We start from the raw sequence: 25,339 nt of genomic DNA on the forward strand, positions 1-25,339 counted from the left end.
TATTTATATGTAGCAGGATAGAATTTTATAACGCCAGACCTGTTATACTGTTGTTAATTATTCGTGTTGTTTTAATATAATTTATTAAATATTTTAAAACACGTGCATATAACATAATTAGTGATTAATTCCAACAGGAAATTCTGAAATCTCGGCTCCCTTACGATTTTAATAGAATCAAATCGTGTCTAGGTCTACTTGTAAGTGCAGGAAAAAATAAAATACATTTTTATTTTCTTAAAACCCCTAATATTCCTGCTAGAACAACATATTCTCTACACTTTGCAGAAAACCAAAAGTAACCAACTTACTGCTATTAATACCACGTCTATTTGAACATCTTCGTAGGTCGGAAACAATTATTTTATAGGCTGCATCCGGCCAGGAGACCGCAGTTTTCCACCCTGTTTAAGAGGCCTTTACTCTCTGAAAGCGCCTTAAGTATTCCGACATGGTCCTGTTTTACTCTAGTAAGACGAGAAATTAAATATTATTTTGTCGCTACTGCTCAGGGTCTATGAGCTCGGTCTCAACAGTCAATAGAACTATTTGCAGGCCGTGAGATAAACACGACAGTGACCATATAAAACAGATTCGCGTCATTTGAAGAGTTGATTAGGAGACAGCCATTAAGTCTGTCCGCCTTCTTTATGACATCATTAATTTGGCAGTCGAGGATCCAGGCATGCAGTGAACTCTACAGATAAGACGAACTCAACCTATGTTAAGTATAAGCAATTCAGTGTGTTACTTTAATACTATACAGTAATTATGGTTTTCAGCACATTTAATTATTCTTAAAATTATATTTATTTTAAAGACATGTTTTGGTATTAACATACCATCTTTAGGCAAATATTGGTGTTAAGGTGGAACTGAAAATTAATTAAAATTGAAAAGTAAAATAAATTTAAAATTGAGTCGAATTGGTGTATTGATATGACAACCAGGTATATTAGTCACATTCGGATTTTTACAATTGATCTTCAACTTTTTATGTTACGTTGAATGCGTATGATGAAATAGATTTTGTACATTACAAGTAGAAGCTGAAACCACGCCTTCTTCGGCCAACCAATACATTTATCTTGGATTTCAGTCCCTTTATGGTCTTGAAAATTCGAGTTCTTATGTGCCCGCGTATTTAATCTCCGAAGCTGCTGAACGGATTGAAGTTAAGTAAAAGTTGTACCATGCCTACACAAACCGAACCTTCTACATCTTATAAAAAGCGGATCTTTACTAAAACTTCTTGCACGATTTACACAAATTTTATCAGAAATATTCTATGATAGGTCTCGTATTTAAGGAAATACAAGGCACAATATTTTATGGCTATGTACGTAATGTGATGTAATGTTTAGGTCTGTAACTTCATTTTCTCCCTGTGTTCGAAAGCACCAAAGAAGAACTTTGTAAAGTTACTACTGAGGTTTACAGAAATGGAATCAAAAGTAACACAGACGTGAGGAAAACAAGTTGAAAATGCAATGGAGGACAGGATTGTCAGCTAAGCTGGAAAATGTAGAAAGAATTCAGGAAAAAAAACACTAAGTTAACACTATAAAAGAAATAGCGGTCGTCCCATAAAAGAGATCGCAAGTACAATTTTTGAATTATTTAATAGAACTGGTTTTATAAGCCTAAAATGTAATTATTACAAGATGAAAACGACAGTTAACTGGAAAGCGGATGAATGAGCCCAAAGAAATGAAAAAAAGTGTACAAGTGACCTAATTTTACGCACAACATTATGGATGACAAATTAGGAAGGACGTACGATTAGAATATCTTCGCCTATTTTAAAATCATTTCACTATGGGGCTGATGAAAGTCGGAAGAAATTTATCCCAGGCTATCTAATTCGCGGTCCGAGATTCAAAACCAAGACCCATTAAAAATGAAAGACCACTTCAACATGTGTATCGTCATATTTATTTAAGGTAGTGACTTTCAGACATAAGAATTATCTTTTGTTGCAACAGCAGAGTTAATGTCATTCTGCATTTTTCAGACTCTAAAAGCCTAAATACGTACTAGTGTGTGTCTGCTGAAGGAATGTGAGAGGAAAGAACTGACACATTTAAAACATAATTTCCATTGAAGTTCTTCATAGGAGCATAAATCCTTTAAACAGGGATTCTTACTTTCCTTGGTTCGCTCAACTGGACGAGATAATCCCAGTCTGTTACGGAACCTAAGATTGCATTACAGTGGTTATTAAAGACTGAGCCTGCTATAAGCTATTTGAATCAGTCCATAGTTTTAAACCCAGTTTCTCTAAGATAATTTTTGGTTTCAAACCCCCGTCCTCTTCTAGGTCTCCCAAGTAGACTGTTTGTTTTATAATAATCAGCTAAAGTCATATAACATACATCTTTTATCATTTCCGTATCTTAGATCTCAATATTTCCCTGAGCAACCTGTTCTCAAACAGCCTCAGAGACCACGAGAGCGAGAGACCAAGTTTCATACTCTAAAAATTACACTGGAAAAAACAACGTAAGTTAATCGTTAGGTTTATGTATCAGACGAGAAGGTGCACGATTCTCAACTGAATGAGAGGAACTATTCCCAGAATTCAGTCTACTCTTAATTTCGTCATCAACATAATGTTCTTGTAGTTAATAAGTATTCTAAATTTGCAACATTTTACGATTCTTTTTCACTAAAATTTAAAATTAAATTTACCTATGAAGATACCTAGAGATAACTTCATAATGGTTTAAACTAACCCTTTCTCTTGAAGAAGTAGATATTTTCATTTTTAGACTACCAATAGATGACCTTCGTCTACAGAGAAACTGAGAAATCAAATGGCAACGACATGTTGAAATAATGAAATAAGGATAGGAACATAAAAACTAATCAGTGGTAGTTAGAGCAGAGCTGGACAATATTTCATTAGGACCAAATACAGACCGGCTTCGAGACCTTACAAGGGAACGTCAGAACGACCACGGGGGGGGGGGGGGGGGGGGGGACGAAGATGAAAGGAAGGAAGAAATGACGACATCTGTCGTCTTCGAAACGCTGCTGGCGTTATTAAAATTTCACAAAATCCTTTAAAGTCTCGTCGTACTTCACGTGTGTTCTTCGTAAACATTCATAAAATAAACGTAAAATGGAATGATATGTCAGTCTGCATGTTTCTACTTCGTAACTACTTGACAAATGTCTATTAAATTTAGTATTTACGACACTTACACTAAACGATGTTCGGCACATCTTAATGTAGTTCGCGTGGATTCAGTGTACACTAACACTTACTTTACATGTTTCTCAGTTCGATTTCTAATTTTCTCATGCAGGGTCAGTGCCTGTTTATGCTTACAAATAGTTTATAACAATCAATGGACATGGTTAATATCTTATATTTTTGTCTCATATATACAAGGGATTTATTGTAATAAATATTTAACGAAATATGAATAAATATCTCAAGTCTTTGTTATGTTATTAGCATTTAAACAATACATTTCTATCAGTAATAGGACAATATAAGGAATAAAGGCGTATGCACAGTTGAAAATAATGCATTTCGAAGAAGTGTCTCTCTCTGAAACTGAGTTATGTTTAATAAGAGAACAAATCAGAAAGAAATATCTCGCAGAAAAGGTTTTTATATAAATAATGCTAGTAAATTTATAAGTTATTCGGACTTAGAAAGCAAACAACAAGAAATGAGACTCGGTAAATACAAAGGAAACCAAACATGGCTCCAGAAGGTGAACCACAAAATATTTTGGCTGAGCTGTCATGTAAGTCGTTCAACCAAACCAGAGTACAATAGGACAAATAGTTGGTTAAAAATGACGCGTTACTGGTCAGCTTGCACATAAAAAACTGTCATTGTACTATAACCAGAGCCAGTTTACGTTTAAATGAGATTTCAGTTTCTCATTGAGGCGAGTAGGAAGATGAATCTTCTGGAATTTTACGCCGTGTAGTCAGGTTGATGTTTACCGACGTTGCAGAGGCTATAGAACACCTAATACTCAGCCTCTTCTCCAGTGGACCGACTTAGTCATCGTCCTGATGAAAAAGACAGCAAGCACCCCTGAAACGTCGGTAAAGTTCCTCTAATCTACACCGCGCAAAATCCCAGAAGACAGTTATCTTTATTCGTAAATTGGCTGTGAATTACGCGTAGGGAAAGAATAGAGTTCTATGGACTAACAGATGGTAATTTTACAATCGTATGTGGAAATTACCATTAAGAAAAAATGTAAAAGGTAAAATTAACCCTTAAATAAACTATGAAGATATATGGCGGGGTGTGGGTGGTGTTTCACGTTATTTTTCTGTCGACACGAGATGAAAGTGTCGTACATAAATTGACGTTTTCGTAAAAATTGAAATGATTACCTCTCCTGAGAATCTAACACTACTACTGGCAGTCCACAGTCCGTCGTCTTATTAACCGAGGCATTGCCGGTTTATGACTATAAAGCGACGTTTCGCTTAATAAAATTCAGAGTCGAACGGCCTAAAGATTTATAAATACTCTGCCGTTGCAAGATTCTGGTGGCAAGTGAAAGGCAGAAAGACGGAAACCAGTCGAGAACTTTGCCTTATAAGTTCAGTATTACCAGAAGCACCCAAGTGGCTGAATCTCCTACAGAAAGAATCTGCTCTTCTCCCTGTAGGTCTCCCCGTCCCACTGCCCTATCGCCGTATTCTTGAAACAATATTTCGAATGCCTGTTTCAAAGAAACAATGGGATAAGAAGAGTGACCTTGAAGTCAATTCGCGGTTTCTCCTTTTCTCTGTTTCATTATTTATGTACAGGCCTACTTGAATTTTCTGATTCTTTGTTATTTAAAAATTTTCCTTCTCAAATTCCCTAACGCGAAACGTACCGGTCAGTACTAGTCCCGGGTTAGTATCCCAGCCCGTAGACTGACTATCGTCACGGAGATATCTTGAGATTTTTCTCAGTCACTTAAGGCACAATAGTACCTTAAATTTGGCCACGATTATTTATTTTCACATTATTTTTTAAATTCATTGCTCACTAATCGTCTAGTCGTTTTAAGAATGCATGAGAGCTTTGCTAAATACACCACAAATTTATGCTCTGGTATAAAATTATGAGTCAGTGGCCGTTGATTTAACGGGCATTTGAGGGAGAACGAGAAATACAGTTCGGAGTAATCACGTGAATGATTCCGGTCAAACCGGCGAAACAGATCTTACGCATGTAACCTTTCTTGCCCTATTCTAAAATCGAAGAAAATATAACTTACTTTTCAAATGTAAATAACAGGACAGGTGAATGCTGGTCTAGAATTTACGTCATGAAGAAATGAAATATTATTAAATTCTCCGTACAAATGCACCACAACGCTGTGCTATTATTGTTATTATTATTTGTTTTTTTGGTTTTTATTTAGTATTAATATTTTATTTTGTATGTTATCTATGTATTGTTTTATAATTTAATTTAATTATTATATTACTTAGGCATATTTATTTTTCCCATTTACTTTTGAATTTTTATTCAATAAATGAATTGAATTATTATTCATTTGTTTCTTTGTATTTGTAATTTTTTACTTTTATTATTATTGAAATGAATTTAATTATTATATTTTATCCTATACTATTGTCAATGCTTGGCTATTATCAAGCACTTAAATAAATAAATGAATTGAATTGAATTATCATCTTCCCGATATCGGAGCCTTCGTCATCACTCGTTGACATTCATCTCTACTCTGCCTAATTTTCGTGTAATCAATTTTACGCTCAGGCCTATCAGACACGAGGCTTGGACCCTTAAAATTCCATGTGGAAACCCATTACGCTGTTTCGGAGATGAAAAACGTTGATTTACGTTATGACATCATCTTTCCGTCAGGCATTTGTTTAATGCGTTTCAAGCCTAAGTTTTTTCAGTCAGACTTAGAAAGAACTTAAAAATGTGGTGGACTAAGAAATGAGAGTTAAAGAAAGCAAGGAAATAAGATTTATTCATTGTACACTTTCCTCTGACATCAAGGTAGTGCGTCACTATCTGGACCACAAAAAACTATTGGAATAACTTCGAGATCCAAGCCTGCAGTTTCTCGCAGTAGCACGAAACACTGGCCGCGTCAGATGGCTGGCTAATACGGGACCAAGTCGCCTCGCAGGCTAGACGGTCTCCATCTCACTTTCCACTGGGGCAGTAGGGATCGGCGAACTATCCCGTCTTGCGGTCTCTGCTACTGGGATTAAATTATTATGTTTATGTTGATACGTCGATGTGATGTTAGGGCTACGTGACGAAGAGTGAGTCCGCACTTACTCTAAATTTTGTATCTGTCGAAGGTGAGTTGTCAGTTTCTGACTCCGGCCGCTTTCCTCCCAGTTAACGGGGTCTCCGATACAAATTGAATAGTAAGTTTTCTGGACCGCCACGGTGGTCTAGCGGTTAGAACGCTGGCCTTGTAATCCCCTGGGGTCTCGGGTTCGATTCCCGGCGGTGCCCGAATTTATAACTTGTGTTGGGCAAGGCAACACGGAGTTTTCCTCCGTGGCATCCAAACAATTACTCCATTCACACACAGAAGAAGGCAATGGCAAACCACTTCTGGATCATCTGCCAAGAACGTATATGAACAGGTCCCAGTCCGAGAAAAGGATGGAAGGATCCTGTTCATATGGACCTGTCGTCAGACAGAACACTAAATAATAATAAAAAGTTTGCTGGGTTGCAAATTCGGTGTGGACGTGGTGGCGAGCGCACATGAGCTAGGACTCTTCTGTCCTCTTCCTTCCCTGTTTCATTTCTGTCATGCGTCATATTTATTCTTTCTTTCTCTTTTCTTTGTTTCTGTTTTCCTTCCTTTCTTATTTTTGTATTTTATTCTGTCTGTCGTCCTCTGTTTAGTTCATTTTCTTTTCAGGTGGCTGTACCACCATCAGCAGCTCAACTGACTGTCCAAGTATTCACAGGTCAATAGATCAAACTTGTTTACAAGTGTTTCTACAAGGAAAGAAAGCGTCTTCCGTTATTGTTCACAACAGTTACTTGTCATGCAAAGTGACGGGTCCCCATTAAGTGCAAGAGTGTCTTAAAGCTACTGCATATTTACATCACAGACACCTACTTAGTCAAAGTCCGCTTAACCGCGCCAATTATTTTGAAACTAAACTTAATAGCAAAACAAACTACTTTTTTTTTAACTGTATATAATTAACTTACCTTTATGTTAATTTGTATCACTTATAAATCTGTTGTTTCAAAGGTTATAAATACTAAACTTATCATAGTACACAGACTAAATAACGAATTTTATTTCCTCAAAAATTAACCACTTTAAAATCATGCTGCAGTTGTCACCGTCGAGGTAAATCCATAATGATTGGGTGTTTCGGGTAGTCTTATATACGGCAGATAGCAGAAGGGAGAGTTTAATTTGATGGTGCTTAATGATGTAGCGAAAATTAAGGTATATCCTATAAAGTAAGTCTCAAAATTTAGCAGGCGTTTAAAAATTCTTTTCGTTCTGACGGAAGAATGGAGAACAGTTTGGAATAAAATAAACTGTGGAGAATAGTTGAACACGAGGGGGGGGGGGAGAGAGAGAGATAGATAGAGAGGGAGGGAGGGAGGTTGCTTGGGATTGGAGACAAGTACGTAAGTGAGGTCCATAATTTGAAATTGTTGAAAGTACTGTTAGAGAAGACAGTATAATTTATTTGAATATCACTTGAGAGGCCGACGTAAATAAATATATTAAAATTTACTGTAGGTGTGTTTGTATTCGAAAGAAAAGATAACCATTACTTGCTAATAGGCTTTCGCGTCAGATTTGTCATTCCGGGAGACATTGAGCTATTGAAATTTGTTTTCGAATTTCATGGAATTTGTAGAAGAAATTTCCGTACAAATTACTATTTTGAATATCTGATCACTAGTTAAAAAATTCAACTGTTTTAATAGAGAGGACGACCTTATTTTTCAAGTATTGCATGTACAGTATAATCAAAAATAAAGTACTGCTAATACATTGCAACCCACTGTCTCGAAGACGATAGTAAAACATACTTTGTTTTTAACTTATTAAAATAGGGAAATGTACGATGATTAGCATATATTGCGAAAATGAACTAATCCTTATTACTAGAGCTCTACTGTGACGAACAAAATATCGGGGCTAGAGCGGTCAATATGTAACTGGCGAGGGTGTTAGAGGCTTTGTTAAAGCAACATTTATGTTTCTTAATGTCCGGAGGAATACAAAATATTATTCGACAATGTCTTATTAAATTATCCATTATTTTGTTTCATTCTACTGCTTTGATTCGTGTAAAGAGCTAAAAGTATTAGCTGCCGATTTGTCAACTGCGCAGGTCAGGTCGCCGAAGACAATTACCCATAATGGTCTCTCTTGTGGAATAAATGTCTGGCGAGTAGAAATTTTTCTGACTACTCAAAGGGTCCAACAAGTGATGGCCTCTGATTTTCACAGATTTCAAATGTAAAACAGGCTATGTGTAAGTAAAATCAAGGCAATTTCAGTTTACCCCAGAAAGGAAAGTTGGTGGAATTGAAAAAGACGTCACATGTTAAAAAAAATACGAATCGTATTTTATTTGCACCCAGCACGTAGAATACCAAAGAACAACAGCTATCTGCCATCGACTTCTATGGACAGAGGGCAAGGAAACTAGAGAAATTTAAGGTACGCACGACGGTGAAGATGACAGCAGAGGACATCCGCGGAAGACCCTTTAGTAATCGCAACAAATGTGTGAGTCAGAGTTTAGCGTATAAATTAATGGAAAGATTTGTTTCAGGGCGGATGAATGCTTTTGACGAGAATCAACTGTAAAGTACTGAGGTTAAGAAACATTTTTGATCAGTTTATCCGGGACAGACGGGGAACAATAATGTCTTCAGGCCAAACCGAAAATATATATATTTTTAACAGAACTAGAAATCTTTAGGACTGTATGGATAAATTATTTTAAAAGGAAGGAGATCACATATAAAAAAAAAATTGCATATCTCCTATCTCCTATTGCTATGTCAGTTTATTTTTTCAATAAAGTTGCCTTCAAAATTCTATTAGCCTTGCTGCACGTAGGATATAACTGGAGTGTGCTCGATAAGTTTCTACGGATATACGTTCTGTAATAGACAAGCTTTATATGGTTTCACGAGCTTAAAAAACAGTCAACAAGTTAATTTGTGCAAATCTGGCACTCTTAAATAACGTACTAATTGAATTTAACTGTCACGTATTATTACCAGATGGGCGTATAATTCGCGACTAACAAATAATTTATCCGATAAAAAAAATTCTAAACATAAAATTATAGAACCGGTATCCTGCATATGGAATAAAAAAGTGAACATTAATTTTTAGCGTTACAATCGGTAGTACGTCAAAACATTTCGAAGGTCGTAGGATGTGTTGTACCTTCCAAGAACGACCTAATAACCGGCGCAGGAAATTCATCCATACACAGAGCGAGAAATCCAGGATTCGCTTAATGCGGCCTCAGGGGCATTACTATGATCAAGCTAAATATGTTTTTTTATTCAAATTATAAATATGAAAGATCAATAGAGACCATGTATTGTAAATGATCCTAAAACGAACTTTTGAAAGTCTCTATTGAAAGTAAGTCTATCAACAGGTGGTCCTTGACTGCATGTCGGCGTGTAGATTATAATTAGCTTCGTATCAATACACTATAGAATTATTTATAAAAATAAATAAGAAAATTACTGTCCTGAAGTCGCCAGTTGCGTACTGTCTTTTAGCTGTATATTTAACACTGATATTCTTTATCCCTCTCTTTAATTCTGGTTCTGAGTTCTTCCTGAGAAGCTAACAGTCACTCAGCTAGTCAATAAATTCCTCGCTTTTTATGAAACCTTAATGTTTGTTATCGTTTTACAAGAACACGGCCGAGCTGAATCGAGTTCACATCCTCCCACCATAATTCCTTAAGCTCCATTTCAATATCTGTCACTTTGAGGCGCTTATGTAGCCGGTCGACTGGTAGGAACGGGGGGGTCTTCGTAGTATGAGTCGTCCGGGCCGCGTTACAACCACATCTTTCAACGAAGTATAGGCTTATGACTGGCAAGTTAATTCGTATCCTCTTGTGAATTACTGGAAGCAATTTCGCAACAAAAACTTGCAAAAATGCGTGTCTGTCTGTCTGTTCCCTGGATTCCCTACGTGCGAAATCCTCAGCCAGTAGCTTAACCCCGAAGACGGCATCCGGTATGGTGACGTCATAATCCAGCCAGATTTAGAAAAAACAGAAACTCGGCTAATGAAAACTCGTTATTTTCAAAGGTCAAAGATCAAATTGTAGTTAACGCGGCAGAATTTATACACTGAGCGTACATATCCTAACTTGTTTTTGATATGAAACATCAAATGTGGGTAATTATGGTGTTTATGCATCGAATTTCTTGTTACACAAAGACGCTGGTTTTTGTATTGTCTACAAATCTTATCGCGCCAAGTCCAAATATGTTTATTTACTGTACTGTGTGAAGCAGATAGGTTATCGTTCCCCGGTAACGCACTGCTGTTTCGCCACAACGTGATTATAATAAGGTAGAGTACCACTGTGAAGCCTCCAGACGTTTAACACTATGCAGATGATTTATTAAGCACACATAAGGATCGATAAAATAATAATGACTTTGAACAACAACTATAAATTTAAATCAAATTGTTTTTGTTATTGTCATTAGAACGTGCGTCGGTCATATAGAAAAATCTTATACTGACAGAGTAATAACTTATAAAATATTCAAAGGAATTATGATTATTTGTGTCATTTTTCGTGTTTTCCAAATTCGATATTTCACGTAAATATGATTTGATTTTAACTCATTTAAATTTTAGAACACCATTCCAGACATGTTGTTGCTTTATTTCTTAAAGTGTTTTCAAGGGCAAAATAAGTTGTCATTCCATCATAAACTCTGTTGGTACACAAGGCAAATAAGAGAATTTTCTAATTTTAGTCTGACAGTCTTCAGCCATGCTCGTCAATTCTACAAATGACATACTTAAGACTTTGGACGTATTTATTATAAACATTGTTTGCTTTGAGGAGACTTTCACAATATATAGATTATCAGCAAAGATTATTTGCTTTTAGACAAATCTTTGTTGTTATTTTATTTATTGTATTTTATTAGTTTTATATATTTTATTGGTTTTTGATTGTTATAGGCTCTTTGTTGTTGATAAATACTATAATAAAGGAATAAAATATATTTTAATGTTATTTCTATTACGCTTTTATAGGATTTGAGACTTTCGCGGAGAGTACAAACAATAAAATCTTCTGGGGCAATCGGCCGCGTTAGCTGGTTACCGTAGTAAACCGACGTTTCGGTAACGAACTCTGTCCCCTTCTTCAGGGTTCTTATGTGACTGGATCCTCGGAAGTCGCTGCTCGGGAACAGTGCCCTTCCCACCAAAATGAGATCCGGTCTGTGTCCCTTTTTTAAACTTAGAAAAATTAAATTCTATAAAAGTCATTAATATAATTTGTTTAATTTCTTTTCTCTTTGTTTGAGGTAAAAACGCTAACCTATTTAATCATGTGCATTTAGAGAGCTATTTAACGTCCAGTCATTAATTTTAAAATCTAGCTGAAGCTATCACTAAGCAACATTTAATTTTTCTTAACTTGAAATTGCGTGCTAGACACCCCCCTCCTCCAGCATTTGTTTTAATTTTAAAACTACGATGCTATCTACAGTTCATATTTAGATTTTAAATAGCCTTCACCGGTGGTTTGATGAATACAATTCGATGGCCTTCTTCGACGTATTAACAGAACGTATTTCATGATAACATGACAGATAGCTATAGACTATCGTATTTCTAAAAAACAATAGATGAAATAATTGAGTCATCATTGTTTCATGCAAAGATATTCCAATTTAATTTTCCTTTTCACTTTTGTTTCAGAAAAGATGTAAGAAAGCTAATAATTAACTCGTGACTTGTCCACTAGTTTCTCCAAGGTCTGTAGGAGCACGCTCGTTTTATCATGGAGTCCATCGTTGAGACGCTACTATAAGAATATCCCAAATATGAAGACGCGCTTTGAAAATAAATTATTAATACTACACAGTATTTACGAAATGGTAAGTACCTACTTTAAAAAACAAAAACAAAAAATATACAAAATTACAAAGGAACTGAAAAGATTAGTCTGACTTGTTGATGTTCTGGAGTTGACACGTCAGACATGAGGAGCCAGATGCTTGTTGCATTGTTTTCTAAGGTGGACGGGTAATGAATGATTATTCAGAAGAACAAAATTACATATTTCTTTTCATATACGCTTATTAGAGAATCTACAATTCAAGTTAACTCTCTGAATAATTAAACTGTTACCTCAGCCATGAACCCTGTAGACTCCACGATGATAAATTTTACGAAAACAATCGAGAAGTCAGATACGCGTCATGCATTGTGAATCATGCATTGGTTTCGTCGTGTTTAAACACATTCGTGATTTACAAATACTTGGAAACAAAGGTCACAGAACTCACTATTAATGCGCTTATTGAAATATAATATATTTTAACTGAACTACTGGCAATTATGAACAATTTTTGGAAATACAAGAGCGAAAATTATTCATTTTTCGATTACATGATACCACACTCTTTACAGTCTCTCTAAATCTGTTTATTTTGATTACCATTATCCTTGACTACATGAAAGAATTATTTTTTATTTTTGTTATGCCTTGTTTTTTTATTATTAGTTTCCTCTTTCTTTCTTCCACTTTCTTTTTCCTTTCTTCCCTTCCTCCATCTGTTCTTTCATTCTCCCTTTCTCTATTTTTGATTACTTTTTCTTCTAATTTCTTTCATTCCTTCTCGGTCTGGCTTATTCTTCGTTTCTTCCTCAACTAACTATAGTGACTAGACTAAGTGCTATGCGACCGCAGTTCGATTCCCGGCAGAACAGGGCTTCTGTCTTCACCACTTCGTCTCCAGACGATCCCCGGGACCCACCCGGCCGCATAATCGCACCAGCAGCGGCCAAATCTTGCAATTCTCTTGCATTTAGTGGGCAGGTTAAAAAATGCGTGGAGCTTAAATTGAATCAACTCCCTCATGTGTTTCACTACGCGGTGTTTAATTAAGCACAAGAACAACTTCATGTTTTACTTTTATACATACCTAAACCTAGTTTACATCTTCACAATCTATTTCCCGAACTTTATATTTTTATTAACAGTATCGCCACTCTTCTACAGTTAAAAATCATCTTGTGTATTTTTCCAACTAAAATTTTGTGTATATTTCTTTTATCCTTTTCTCTCTCTGTCAACCTCGTCGTTATAGAATCACAGCAACAGCAATTTTTTGACATTTTCGTATTATCAAAGTATTCGTTTATCTGACAAAGAGCTGGTTTTTTTTAATGTTTTTGGAATGTACAGTATAATCGCCCCGGGGGCCCTTTGCTCGTGCCCCTGGCGTCAACTCGATCATTACAAAGAGGTTCCCCGCGTTATAAGACGCGACTATTTACGTCAATACAATGTAAAAACTCCAGTGCTCTCTCCCTTAATACCGTTATCTTGAAACTCAACCCTTACTTTACATTTCTCTCACTCTCATTCTTTTCCTCTTCTGTCTCTGTCTCTCCTTCTGTCCATCCGACCGTTCTTCCGCATTCTTTCCTTATTTATTTTTTTAATGCGTTAACCCATTTCCATCAGCCTTAACCTTCACGAAGGTGATCGCATCCGACTCACAGAACAGTCAGTGAAATCGATGGCCGCCCTTCGTCCCTCCGTAGGGCAACATTGTTTCCCTTCGCCAGAACAATCTACAGCGGCCCTGTGGTCCATAATGATTCTTAATCAACAAGTATCGATATCATCACCGTCTTTGTATCAAAGTCAAAAATGTCATGATCTATCTCTCCACGCCTCACACGTCTTCGATTTCAAATGGTCTCTGACGATGTTGTATTGCAATTTGTATTAATCAGTTTCGGACTTTATCCATCGTCTGACATTCTAAAAAAACCACGATTTTACGAAAACTAGACCTATTCTTCTGCACAAAGGAGTATGAATGTCACAGAAGTAGATTTCCCTGCAGTCGAAGCCTCGTTACTAAATGAGGTAGCACTGCAGTGGATAAAATGGGATAAAATGTCCCAGATACTTAATGGGTAGATCCCCGGATGCTTCCCACAACCAGCGTTCTTATTAGAACATGCTAATGCACAGAATGGGAAACAGTGTCGGGATCTTGTGAACACGGTAATAAAAGTTACTTCTTGGTAAGCTTAGCAACGCTCAGCTTCTCAAAAAGGACTCTGCTGCATGGAGGATGCTAGTTTACGACCTACATTTACCTTGCAGAGAAACGACCACTTCATGGATTAAACCTAAAGTTCTCATCCAGCAACCGCATCAGAACGGACGGGGTTAAGAAGGAGAGTGGAGGAGACAGAAAGATTTTACGTCACAAATAACAACATTGTTTCAGCCCCAACCACCCAATTGGCATATTCATCGCCCTGATGACGGAGGTAGTATGACCTCCGAAACATTGGTTAACATCGACCAGACTACACAGCGCAACAACCCAGAAGACAGAAATCTTCATACTCATCGCCCTGATGACTGAGGCAGTATGGCCTCTGAAACGTTGGTTAACATCGACCAGACTACACAGCGCAACAACCCAGAAGACAGAAATCTTCATACTCATCGCCCTGATGACGGAGGCAGTATGACCTCCGAAACGTTGGTAAACATCAACCAGACTACACAGCGCAACAACCCAGAAGACAGAAATCTTCATACTCATCGCCCTGATGACGGAGGCAGTATGGCCTCTGAAACGTTGGTTAACATCGACCAGACTACACAGCGCAACAACCCAGAAATACCGAAGTAAACATATCTCAGTCTGGATAACCATAATCCATGTTCAAATTGCATTGGAAAATCTTTAATGATGACCTCAACACCCAGGATGACATGTGTCAGACCCCGGCCCACGCGTAACACATTTATCCCAGAAAATTCTGACGTCACTAGTGTCATTCAGGAAGGTCATACATGGGTCAAATTCTGGCGAACGCGATTGAATCTTTCCCCTGAAAATGCATTTCCTATCTTGGTTGTTTTACGCCGCACACTTGTCTCAGTCTTTCACTGGAACACACTAAATACATAAGTAGTTCGTCTGGACAGTCACGGGGTATTCACATGCTAATAGTGGTCCCGACTACTGATTATATTCGTGCCTCACGCGTTGAAAGCAATTTCTGTTCGCTTCTGTATCGGGTGTAGTTCATCTGCAGAAGGTTTTCGCCTTACGCTCTGCGGTACGATGTATGCGGTTCTGTAGGTGCTAGACGACCCCTCGCTGCGGTTGAAGACAGGCCCACAGAGGGCAGCTACTTTGTTAAAAGGTAAGAAAATTTTTAAAATTTCTGAATTTATTTTTATTTGTCAGGTTGATTAAGTCGAGAAGAATGAGATGGGCTAGGCATGTAGCGCGCATGGATGGGACAAGAGGTGTGCACCGGATACTGGTTGGGAAACCTGAAGGGAAGAGACCTCTGAGGAGACCTAGACGTAGATGGAGGATAATCTCAGGCGGGATCTATGGGAGATAGGAGTTGAAGGAGACTGGATTTTGTTGGCCCAGGACAGGGTCCGGTGGAGGGCTTTGGTTAATTCGGTGATGAACCTTCGGGTTCCGTAAGCCATCTGGTTGGTTGGGTCCACTATTTGGGAAGCCTGAGGGGAAGAGACCTCTGGGGAGACCTAGACATAGATGGAAGGATAATCTCAGGCGGGATCTATGGGATATAGGAGTTGAAGGAGACTGGATTTTGTTGGCCCAGGACAGGGTCCGGTGGAGGGCTTTGGTTAATTCGGTGATGAACCTTCGGGTTCCGTAAGCCATCTGGTTGGTTGGGTCCACTATTTGGGAAGCCTGAGGGGAAGAGACCTCTGGGGAGACCTAGACATAGATGGAAGGATAATCTCAGGTGGGATCTATGGGAGATAGGAGTTGAAGGAGACTGGATTTTGTTGGCCCAGGATAGGGTCCGGTGGAGGGCTTTGGTTAATTCGGTGATGAACCTTCGGGTTCGGTAAGCCATCTAGTTAGTTAGTTAGTTAGTGTAATATAATATGAAGTGTTGGTCAGAAGTGAACGCAGAGAAACTAATTAGGCTCTGTATTTTCATGTCGCATCACCAAAATGCTGGGCAAAAATCAAAATTAATACATAATAAATACTTTAAAACGTGACAAAGTTGGACCGATAGTAACAAAAGAAAGGATTACATTCAAAAGAAAAGTATCAGAAAATTAAATTTAGAAAATGTTTCCTATCATGGAGGTTGGAATCCTTCTTATTTTTATCTCTTATTTAAAAAATATAAGAATTACAACTTGAAACAATAATCACACTTTTGATTAACCTTTATTTTAGGATCCCCTTGTGTATATATATATATATATATATATATGGATGCTTTATAATCAATGTTGTAACTTTTTGTGGAACGTCGTTATGTGATATTAAATAAATATCATGAGAAAAAGTGACGAGGAGAATATTTTGATCTTAGAGAGAAGACGTAATAGAAATATGGATAAGATAACATCATGAGAACCTTAATAATTTGTACCCAAGCCTTCGTCAGGTATAATTCATATGTGATGGGCGGAATGAGAGATGGATATAAAATTTTGGTCAGAAAATTATAAGGAAAGAGACGAACTGGGAGTTTTAGGCATTGATGGGAGAACAATACCGAAGTATATCGTATATAAATAGCGTGTGATGTTAATATGTAATTAGTGCTTTGAAGACGCAATGTTTCTTGGACAGCTAACTGACAAAGCTGTCAGTTGCCTTGTGGCCCGGACGGGTATTTGAACTTTCTTAATTCGTCCCGTGTAGTTTTCATGTGACGATAACAAAACTTTCCAGCATAATGCTGATAGCTGAAGGAAAAGTGTGTCACACGCACACATAAGAAAACGTGATATTAAAATAAATACAAGCTGTCTGATAACGAATAACTATCATTCGTTTTTGAGGACTCGAATATTCTTCACGCTAAAATACACAACGCACTAAGTAAACAACGTTATTCGCTGGTAAAGTGTCTTACGGTGACTAGGCGTAACAATGTTTTATTAAAAAATTTAATAATCTCAACAGTCAATTTACATATCTACTTATTTCTTTGTGCTCTCGTAGGCCTATAGTTCGTTCTTACAAGCGCTGAAATGGTGCAGTCTGAATTAAGGTAATTAATTTATTAAGTCTGCCTGATGCATCTTACAGAAAATAGCACAAGACTCCTTGGTCTTTTACCGATATCTTCCTAACTGCATATATTTACACATATTTCCTAATATATTCTACTCATGTATAAAGCCATTTTCGTGTTATATATCCTTATACATTAATAGGCTATGATTCTGTTTGTATTTCGAGATAACTTAATGATAGAGTTTCTAGTTACTTACCAACATTCTGCATCTCTATTATATCCCTATTCATTTGTGTAGTTATTGGTAATCTGTATTTATTATCTACATTTACAACTACTTATATTTAGGTTCACTGACTGCATTATTTTCCGAACTATTGTAGTCTTTACCTGACAATTTTAAGGAAAATATCTGATTTTTTCCTTTGTTTGTAGACGTGACCTAATCTTACGTCAGTTCTCTGTGCACAGACTACTTAGTCCAAATTACAAGGTCTTACCCAAAATCTTTTCCCTCCATCCCATTCCAAAATATGCCACAATTCTTCTCCTTACCTACAAATCCGGCAGGTCCGTATTTCCAAACACTTCAATATTTCTACCTTCCACCAAAATAAATAAATAATGGACACTAGTATTATGATTAATATCAAATTATAAAACAAACGCACAGCTTCAGTGGCCAGTGTTCAGTGATTTTTACAATTTTTCTGTTCTTATGTAGATAGAATCGACGAGATAAACTCCGTCCTCCACGTTGCAGTGTTCTCTTGGATTCATAAGAGATCGACTCTTCGTAATTTGTACTGGTCATGATATAAACTATTAATTTGGTCATTACATCAGGAAGCAGTTGGAATATAACACTTATGAGGAAAAACTTAATGCAGACACAATTTTAGTGTTAAAACTGAAGGAAAGCGATCACTGGAGAAATAAGCAGCAGATTAGAGGACAACATTAAAGACTCAGTATGTAATAGTGCTGGTTGAATTCACGTGATTTGCGATAGGTACAAGTTTCGGGCTGTTATGAATACGGTGATGAACTTTCTGGTAGTGATTTTCCTTGAACAAACGGTACTGTGCATTGGCCGGTAAGTTAGCGCGCTACAGTACCAATCACACAATGCTACGCTGATTAGTTCCGTGTTGACCGGAAGGGGGCGGGGGCGGAAGGTAACCTGTTATTGTATCAGGAAGTTCATAAACACTGACGTGATGGGGGGAGAAGTAAAATTCCACAATCCAAAAAAAAAACAATGGCTGGAACAAGAAAAGACATTATGGCGCATGTGCGTGGTTTATTTAACGATGTGGTCAGTAGCTAATATTCAAATTATTAATGAATACTGAGTTTGAAAGTATGTGGAAGGAAGTGGTCGTGGCCTAGTTTTGGGTTCTATCGTAGTATATGCCTGGAGAGTCTAAACAAAACTACGACAAACCTCAGTCACGTTAGCTTGTCGTGGGAACGAGACACGAACCCAGGATCTCCCAAATATGAAACTAGTTAAAAGCACTCGGCAGTGATTTTCGGTCCACGTATAGTAAACGCGACGCAGTTGTCCCTGAATTTATGCATCACGCTACAAAGGCGTGCAGGATACTTGGAAGTGTGCAAAGTCACAATTTGCATCTCGCTGTCAACACATCACCGGTCGCTTTAGTTGTGGTTCAATGAATTTATTTATTTTTTATTTAATTTCTAACTGTATTTATGTACCACGCTAGTAACTTGATGTGTTGTATCCGTAACAGTTTCTACGTAAATCAGTTCATTTTACATCAATCTATGCTTAATTCAATCAATCAGTCATCTTGGATAACATTTTAATTCATAATGAGACGTATAAAAAATAAGAATGCGATAGGCCTGAGTATAAAAATGATCTTATTTTATGTTATCACGCCAATAGTGTTTTCTGACAGGGGAGAAGTGTCATTTAATGTAAAATGAAGTCTTGACATGTTGTGTAGATCAGAATTTTTTTAAAAATGTTATTACGATACATAAAATTCAAACATCTGAAACAAATATGGTTCATAAGTTCTCAATACTTCTTTTCCTTTTTTTCAATTTGTGACACTCGTTATGGGAAGTATCACGATTTTGAAGCATGTTATTAGCAATATTGTCTAAAGGTTTTTGCGTTTTCCCTCAAATTTTCAATAACAGCATAGTACCTCGAAAGAGGTCACGTCCCTTTCTTCCAAATCCTTGCCTACTGAACATTTGTGACCATCTTCACAATCCATTCGACGCTGTAATCACATCAGTTAAAACGTGTGTATTAATTAAGACTTTCTATTGTGTTTCAGAAAACTGTTAGAATGCAGTCCTGGGGCCCGGTCTTGTTCGTTGCAACTTTCAGTGTCTTCCGGTTGACCGAAGGGCGGGAAGGAAGAGTAATATTCATGAACACTGACCAGAGCGTTGACATCGGTAAGAGAAGAAGTTTTTCCTGAGGGTTGTATAACGTAAAAGAAAATCAGTCCATAAACTTAAACACAACGTGCAGGTAATCACATACTTTTCGTTTACTTTGGTGCTGATATGGGAGACCATCTTAATGCTTTATTCCAGATAAAAGAACTGAAGATTGGGTGGGCCCCAGAGCAGATCTGGACAGGGAAAGGACCTGCCTGATATCGAACCTAGGTCTTCTAACTCGTAGCGAGTCACTTTTATGTTGATCTGTAGTATACAAGTTGCTATTTCATAAAAATTAGGACAGCGATTTCTAAGTTTTAGTAAAACGATAGAGTTATGCAAAGATTTCGCTGGGTTAAACGAGCCAGAGGGGGGCTTAGGATTAAATATTTCGTTTCTTCTGCGTTTACGGCTTGGCCAACAACCTTAATAGCATCGATAGATTTCAGTTTCTTGCGTTATGGTATTTGGTTTCGGCCAGAAAACTGATGTCCATCCAGTCTTTTCTCATTTTCCTATAAAGTCGATATAAAATAAACGATAACACCATTTTCGCCAGAATACAGAGCGTATATATAACTTACAAATCTTCACAATAACATATAATTTGGTGGCAAGTGAGATGCTGGTTTGTTGCCATATGAAAATGCTTAAGAAAGAATGTTACCGGAATTTACCCCCAAGTTTTATTCTTCAAGTGTTGTAATGTTGCTACATTCTCGTATTGCCTAAAATCTATCCAACTTTCTCCATCAAGTCTTAGTTTACGAATTTGCCGGAATCTTCCAATATTTGTTACATACAGCGCTTCAAGTTATTGTGCCGTTCGGCGTCGCCTTGCCGATGGTGAAGAAGGAAGGTCGTGAGGGACGTCGCGAGAGAACAGAAGACAAGATTCCTGATCATGAACATCCGGTATATGGCATCCGGCTAGCCAGGCTCGACTTCTACTTCAATCAATTGGAGGTACGTACGTAAATCTCCAACACAGAAGTCTAGTTCGCCTGTTATTGACTACACGAAATGTTTGATTTGATTAAGAATAAGTTTTCTGATAATTCTATTTTTCGCGCTACAAAGATACAAATAAAAGATTTGCCCCTGTGCATAAGTATCGCGATATGGAAGCGTACAGAACTCCTCTCTATGGAGGTGAGTCTAAAGTTTGCTGTCTTCTGGTTTTTGGGTATAGTCTGGTAGAAGTATACCGACGTTTCAGAGGTCCTTTCTGCCCCCATCATCAGGGCGATTCAACACAGAAGACAGCAAGAGGAAGGAAGTATTTAGAAAAATTTTAATTTTAATATGTAGGGTTTATGTAAAAACGTTTGCTTATTGGAACGATACAGACTAAAATTAAATCAGTACAGGAATTGTTAGTGTCGACCACCAATACCAAATACAATTTAAATCCGTTCAGTAGTCAGAGATATAGCATATATAAATATATATATATATATGCTGACGAAATAATCTAACTAAATGCCTCGTTACATGAACATATCTTGGCTTTCTAATCTGATTTCAGTTTGGTTCATGATATGCTTTGCCCTCTCCATATTTAGGTTTATAATCCAGAAATAAAAAAACAATCCTGACATCCTATTGAAACTCACGATTGCTCGTTTTGCGTTACGATTTGCATATTTGTTAGCTAAAGAACATTTTTAGGTCTGCTATCTATTGGTATTCAGTAATAGTTCTCAAAACCTTATTTCCATTTCGAAATGCCGATTGTCCCCCAAAAAAGGCTATGAGTCTAGCTGACCGCATCTCCGTTTGTCGCTTGTCAGAGTAAGAACGTCCTAAAGCCACAGAATTGTTCATGAGGCACGGAGCAAACAGTTATGTTCTTGTGCATCAGTCAAGAAAGTCATTCACTGTTCTTAATTACTGTAATAGTAAGAAATAATTGATGTTGTTATGCTTACAAAAATCAAATCTACCAAATTTAGAAAAAATTTCATTATTTTCTATCTACTCTAATTGGCCTGTACAGATATCTGATTCTTGTCTCATATATTTGAATCAAACATATGTCTTGACTAACAGAACAATAAAACTTCCTAGGGGCTAATATCTGGTCCATCTCCCTGGTTCATTCTCTTTCTAAAGACTAAATATTCTCCGGAGAATATTTTTTTCGAACCCCGCAATCTTTCCATCAGAATAGGAACGAAGTTACGTACAGAGATTTGAAGTTCACATGTCGGCGATTATGAAGATGGCTGCCAGCTAGGTTGTTGCACCATGTAGTCTGGAAGAAAAATACCAGTATTCCAGAGGTGCTTACTGCCTTAATCATCAGAGTCATCGCCTTGATGACGGAAGTAACAATCGCCTCTGAAACGTCGGTAAACGTTTATCAGACTACACGGCACAAAAACCCAAGAAGACAGACATCGAAACAGTAATAAACTTTTCGTGTATAAAATGACTGAATATTATAATGCACTAAACTATTCAGAGAACAAATTATCTTAAAATGGTAAATTTAGGACTTCGTGTATTTGATTAGTTTATGATTGGCATCGAATGCTATGATAAGTAAATGATGGATCATGTTTGAAGGAATTCAGAAAGCCAGTACCTAAGCCAAGGTTCGAACTGTGTATCTCCCGAATAAGAAAACAGTTTTGCCAATCATCTATTCGTTAAATTTTATCGTATATTATGACTTGAGATTTTATAACAGAATTTGTCCAGGGAATAAAAGAATAAGTCGTCTCAGACTAATGTCGAGGTCTTCTGAGTTATGAGCAGGTTATCACCAACGTTTCGGGGAGAAAAAAACATACTGTCTCCATTTTATACCCTGAGGATGGGGGTAATAGATTTTTTCTAAAAGCTGATAACCACCTTCGTGACTATACCTCGAAGATTACAGTCCTATCACTACTGTGAAAGCCTCAAATCCCTATCCTCAGACCTGACCTCCAGCATACGAACCAGCAGTGCAAACAGCAGTATTAGATATTTTCACGCATGCGTAGTAACCTAGATACCAGCACGGGTCACAATTAGCAACGATCCACGACTTGGTGAAAATGCTGACAGCTGAGAAGAATGAGTCGCTTCTGGAATGAAGGTCGCTACTGCTCCTAATTCCCTACATAATCGAATTTAATTAATAGCCTGAATTCGTCTATGTCACGTCCACAATCGTTATGTGCATTGTACGACATGTGTGAAACTGACATTTAAGCGGCTCGAACGTTTTCACACGATCCAGCCGCTGGACCATGTCTTGAATCACATGAATTTAGTTTTTACACTCACACAATATTTCTTTAACATCCTTCCATCTGTGCCTAGTTCTCCCGAGTTGTCTCTTTCCTTCAAAATTCTTTTACTGAGATCTTACGTGCACTTTTATATTACCCATTTGTAGTTCCACACAATTCCTCAAGTGTTTATTTTTCATCCTCCTCCTTCCTTATTTGATCTTTATGTACTATCTATTAAAGGAGTCTTCACATATTTTGTCGATGATCGGACCTTCAATTTTGACCGCGATGTTTTTTTTTTTCAGAAAATAATTTCAAGGAAACACAATAAAGGAAAAAATAACATAGACACAAATAATAAATATTCAATTAACCTACAGCAGGGGTTCTCACTCTTTTTCGTTGGCATACCACTAATTCTAATTTAACACATTAAATGTAACACTAACCAAAAGTGTCCACCGAAAACTAATTTATTATTCATATTATCTACATATCTTCTTTTTAAGTTTTCGCATTAAAAATCTTTCTGTCTTTGGACGTAGTTTCAGATTAGTTAGGGATTCATTCAGGTGACAGATCAAATGTTGTGATCAGGGCCGACAGAAGAGCGTAATTGCTGTTGCAGATGTTTCGGTTGCATAACAACAAGGAATAAAAACAAATACAAAAGAGACCTGTACGATAAAGTTATTTAATTACGGCGCGTAGTTAGTCCGTTAATCTTTAAATACTTATCGTATTTTATCATATTTTTCCACTGCTTTTGGAAGTGAACTCAGTTTCTTAATTAAGCTTGCGTCACACGCGAGACGCCGTATCTACCCCTGACTCGGCAGACAGCCTTTCACGTCCTGCGGCTTCATAGTTCTTCACAAGCCATTTACACGATAATTAGACATTCCTGAGAAGTAAACGTGAGTTTAGAATGTTCATTGAGGTTGCTGTGATTGTAAGATACAGCTCGTAGTAGACACTCAGGTCAGGGACCAATGTTGATCTGACAGGAACTCTTATTATCACTAATTACTTAACTGCATGGTGCAGTCCATTACTCGGAAAGTTGATACTTACTAATTTCGTCAAGAATTTATTTGCTATTATTTAAACCCGAAGGTCCATAAGCCTGTTTAAAAAAGCTCGTCAATGAACTCTGTCAAAAGCCAGTTCAACCAAATCTACACCTTCCAGGTCTACCGGCTAACCTTAACTATCTTCTTCATCATTTTCGCTGTTCATTCTGCCCACCTCATCATCCTTGATTTGCTTTATTTGCATCTGTAACTGTCTCGTTCTCCAGCCACAAATATCCTCACCAATGCTTTCAGATGTCCTTAAGTTTTTCGAGGTTGGAGATCGTTGTAATAATTTGGTTTTCAGGGATCAGGTTTTTCCAAAAGTTGAAAATTATCCTACGTTTCGAAAGACGTTTCAGTTTCGACCTAATAATACATATTCACCCTAAAGATAGCAATTACAATGTCTGCCGAAACTCTTGAATACATTTCGATGTTGTTCATTCGTGAAAGCCAAAGTTTTTCTATCTTTAATTTACGTTCTTTCAATAAGACAAGCCAAATTCCACAGTTACACGATTATGAGCACTTAAGTTTCGTACACTTATAATCTTCATTTCATTACATTGGACAAGTAGACACAGATGGTTCTGAAATATATGATATCAAGAAGTTACTATGGTGTGTGAAGGTATTATATCTGCTCCTTAGGTTATGTGTCATCGAATCATATAACGAAAAATGTGTCTTTATAACCAAACATCCTTCATCAAGGCGTGTAGGAGAGCAGAGGTTTCAGAATTCTGGCCCTCTGGACTTAGAAAGGCGCCCGTAGATAGCCTCACGTTCCGACACACGGGAAGACATCCCTCGATACATACCGGATGGAAGACTTGCCAAATTTTAAGATGAGAAAAGAACTCTCATTAGCACTATTAGCAGAAATCCTGCCTTCTTGAACCAGTACTTGTTTCATGAGATATTTCCGTAAGAAAATATAAAAAATGGTGCCTTGGCCTGCTTTGAGGTAATACCCCACGGAGGAAAATCACAGAAAAGAGGTTTCCCATCTAAGGTCCAAATACAAGACCACCGGAATATAAAGTTAATTTGTTAAACACTTAACTGGTCCTTTCTGTTATATATAAATTTATTTATTTAAAGACACTTCTTCGTCTAAGTTATATGTCTGGATGTGAATACCGAATTCTAAAATATGTAGAAAGAATTCTTTACGGCACTATTTCAGAATTTACCTGAAAGGACTATAGAAAATCGTAAACCTAAAGTGTAACCCGGCAGTTAAAAATTACTATTCGGTAAAATAAAATTTGTTTTTAAAAACAATTTCCTCTCCCGAAACGAAGGACCAGCATCTAGTAGCAATGCCTTTTAGAAT

General features: G+C 37.2%; 2 protein-coding genes across 3 annotated transcripts in view; one reads left to right on the forward strand and one right to left on the reverse strand.

The window, feature by feature from the left end:
• Window positions 1-25,339, reverse strand: part of Osi24 (Protein) — a 130,315-nt gene that overhangs the window by 76,481 nt on the left and 28,495 nt on the right. The gene's annotated exons all lie outside the window — the stretch shown is intronic.
• Window positions 15,185-25,339, forward strand: part of LOC110834736 (uncharacterized) — a 39,150-nt gene continuing 28,995 nt past the window's right edge. The window contains exons 1-3 of one of the 2 annotated variants that reach the window (XM_022074182.2): window positions 15,185-15,437; window positions 19,586-19,709; window positions 20,503-20,663. In XM_022074182.2, the coding sequence (XP_021929874.1) occupies window positions 19,598-19,709; window positions 20,503-20,663 (273 nt within the window). In that variant the 5' untranslated portion in view covers window positions 15,185-15,437; window positions 19,586-19,597. The remainder of the gene's footprint in view (window positions 15,438-19,585; window positions 19,710-20,502; window positions 20,664-25,339) is intronic. The other variant, XM_022074183.2, reaches the window with a different exon arrangement.

This window comes from Zootermopsis nevadensis, unplaced genomic scaffold, assembly GCF_977971745.1.
Source record: "Zootermopsis nevadensis isolate Lab colony 2312 unplaced genomic scaffold, Znev_1.0 Znev_ptg000017l, whole genome shotgun sequence".
Lineage (NCBI taxonomy): Eukaryota > Metazoa > Arthropoda > Insecta > Blattodea > Termopsidae > Zootermopsis > Zootermopsis nevadensis.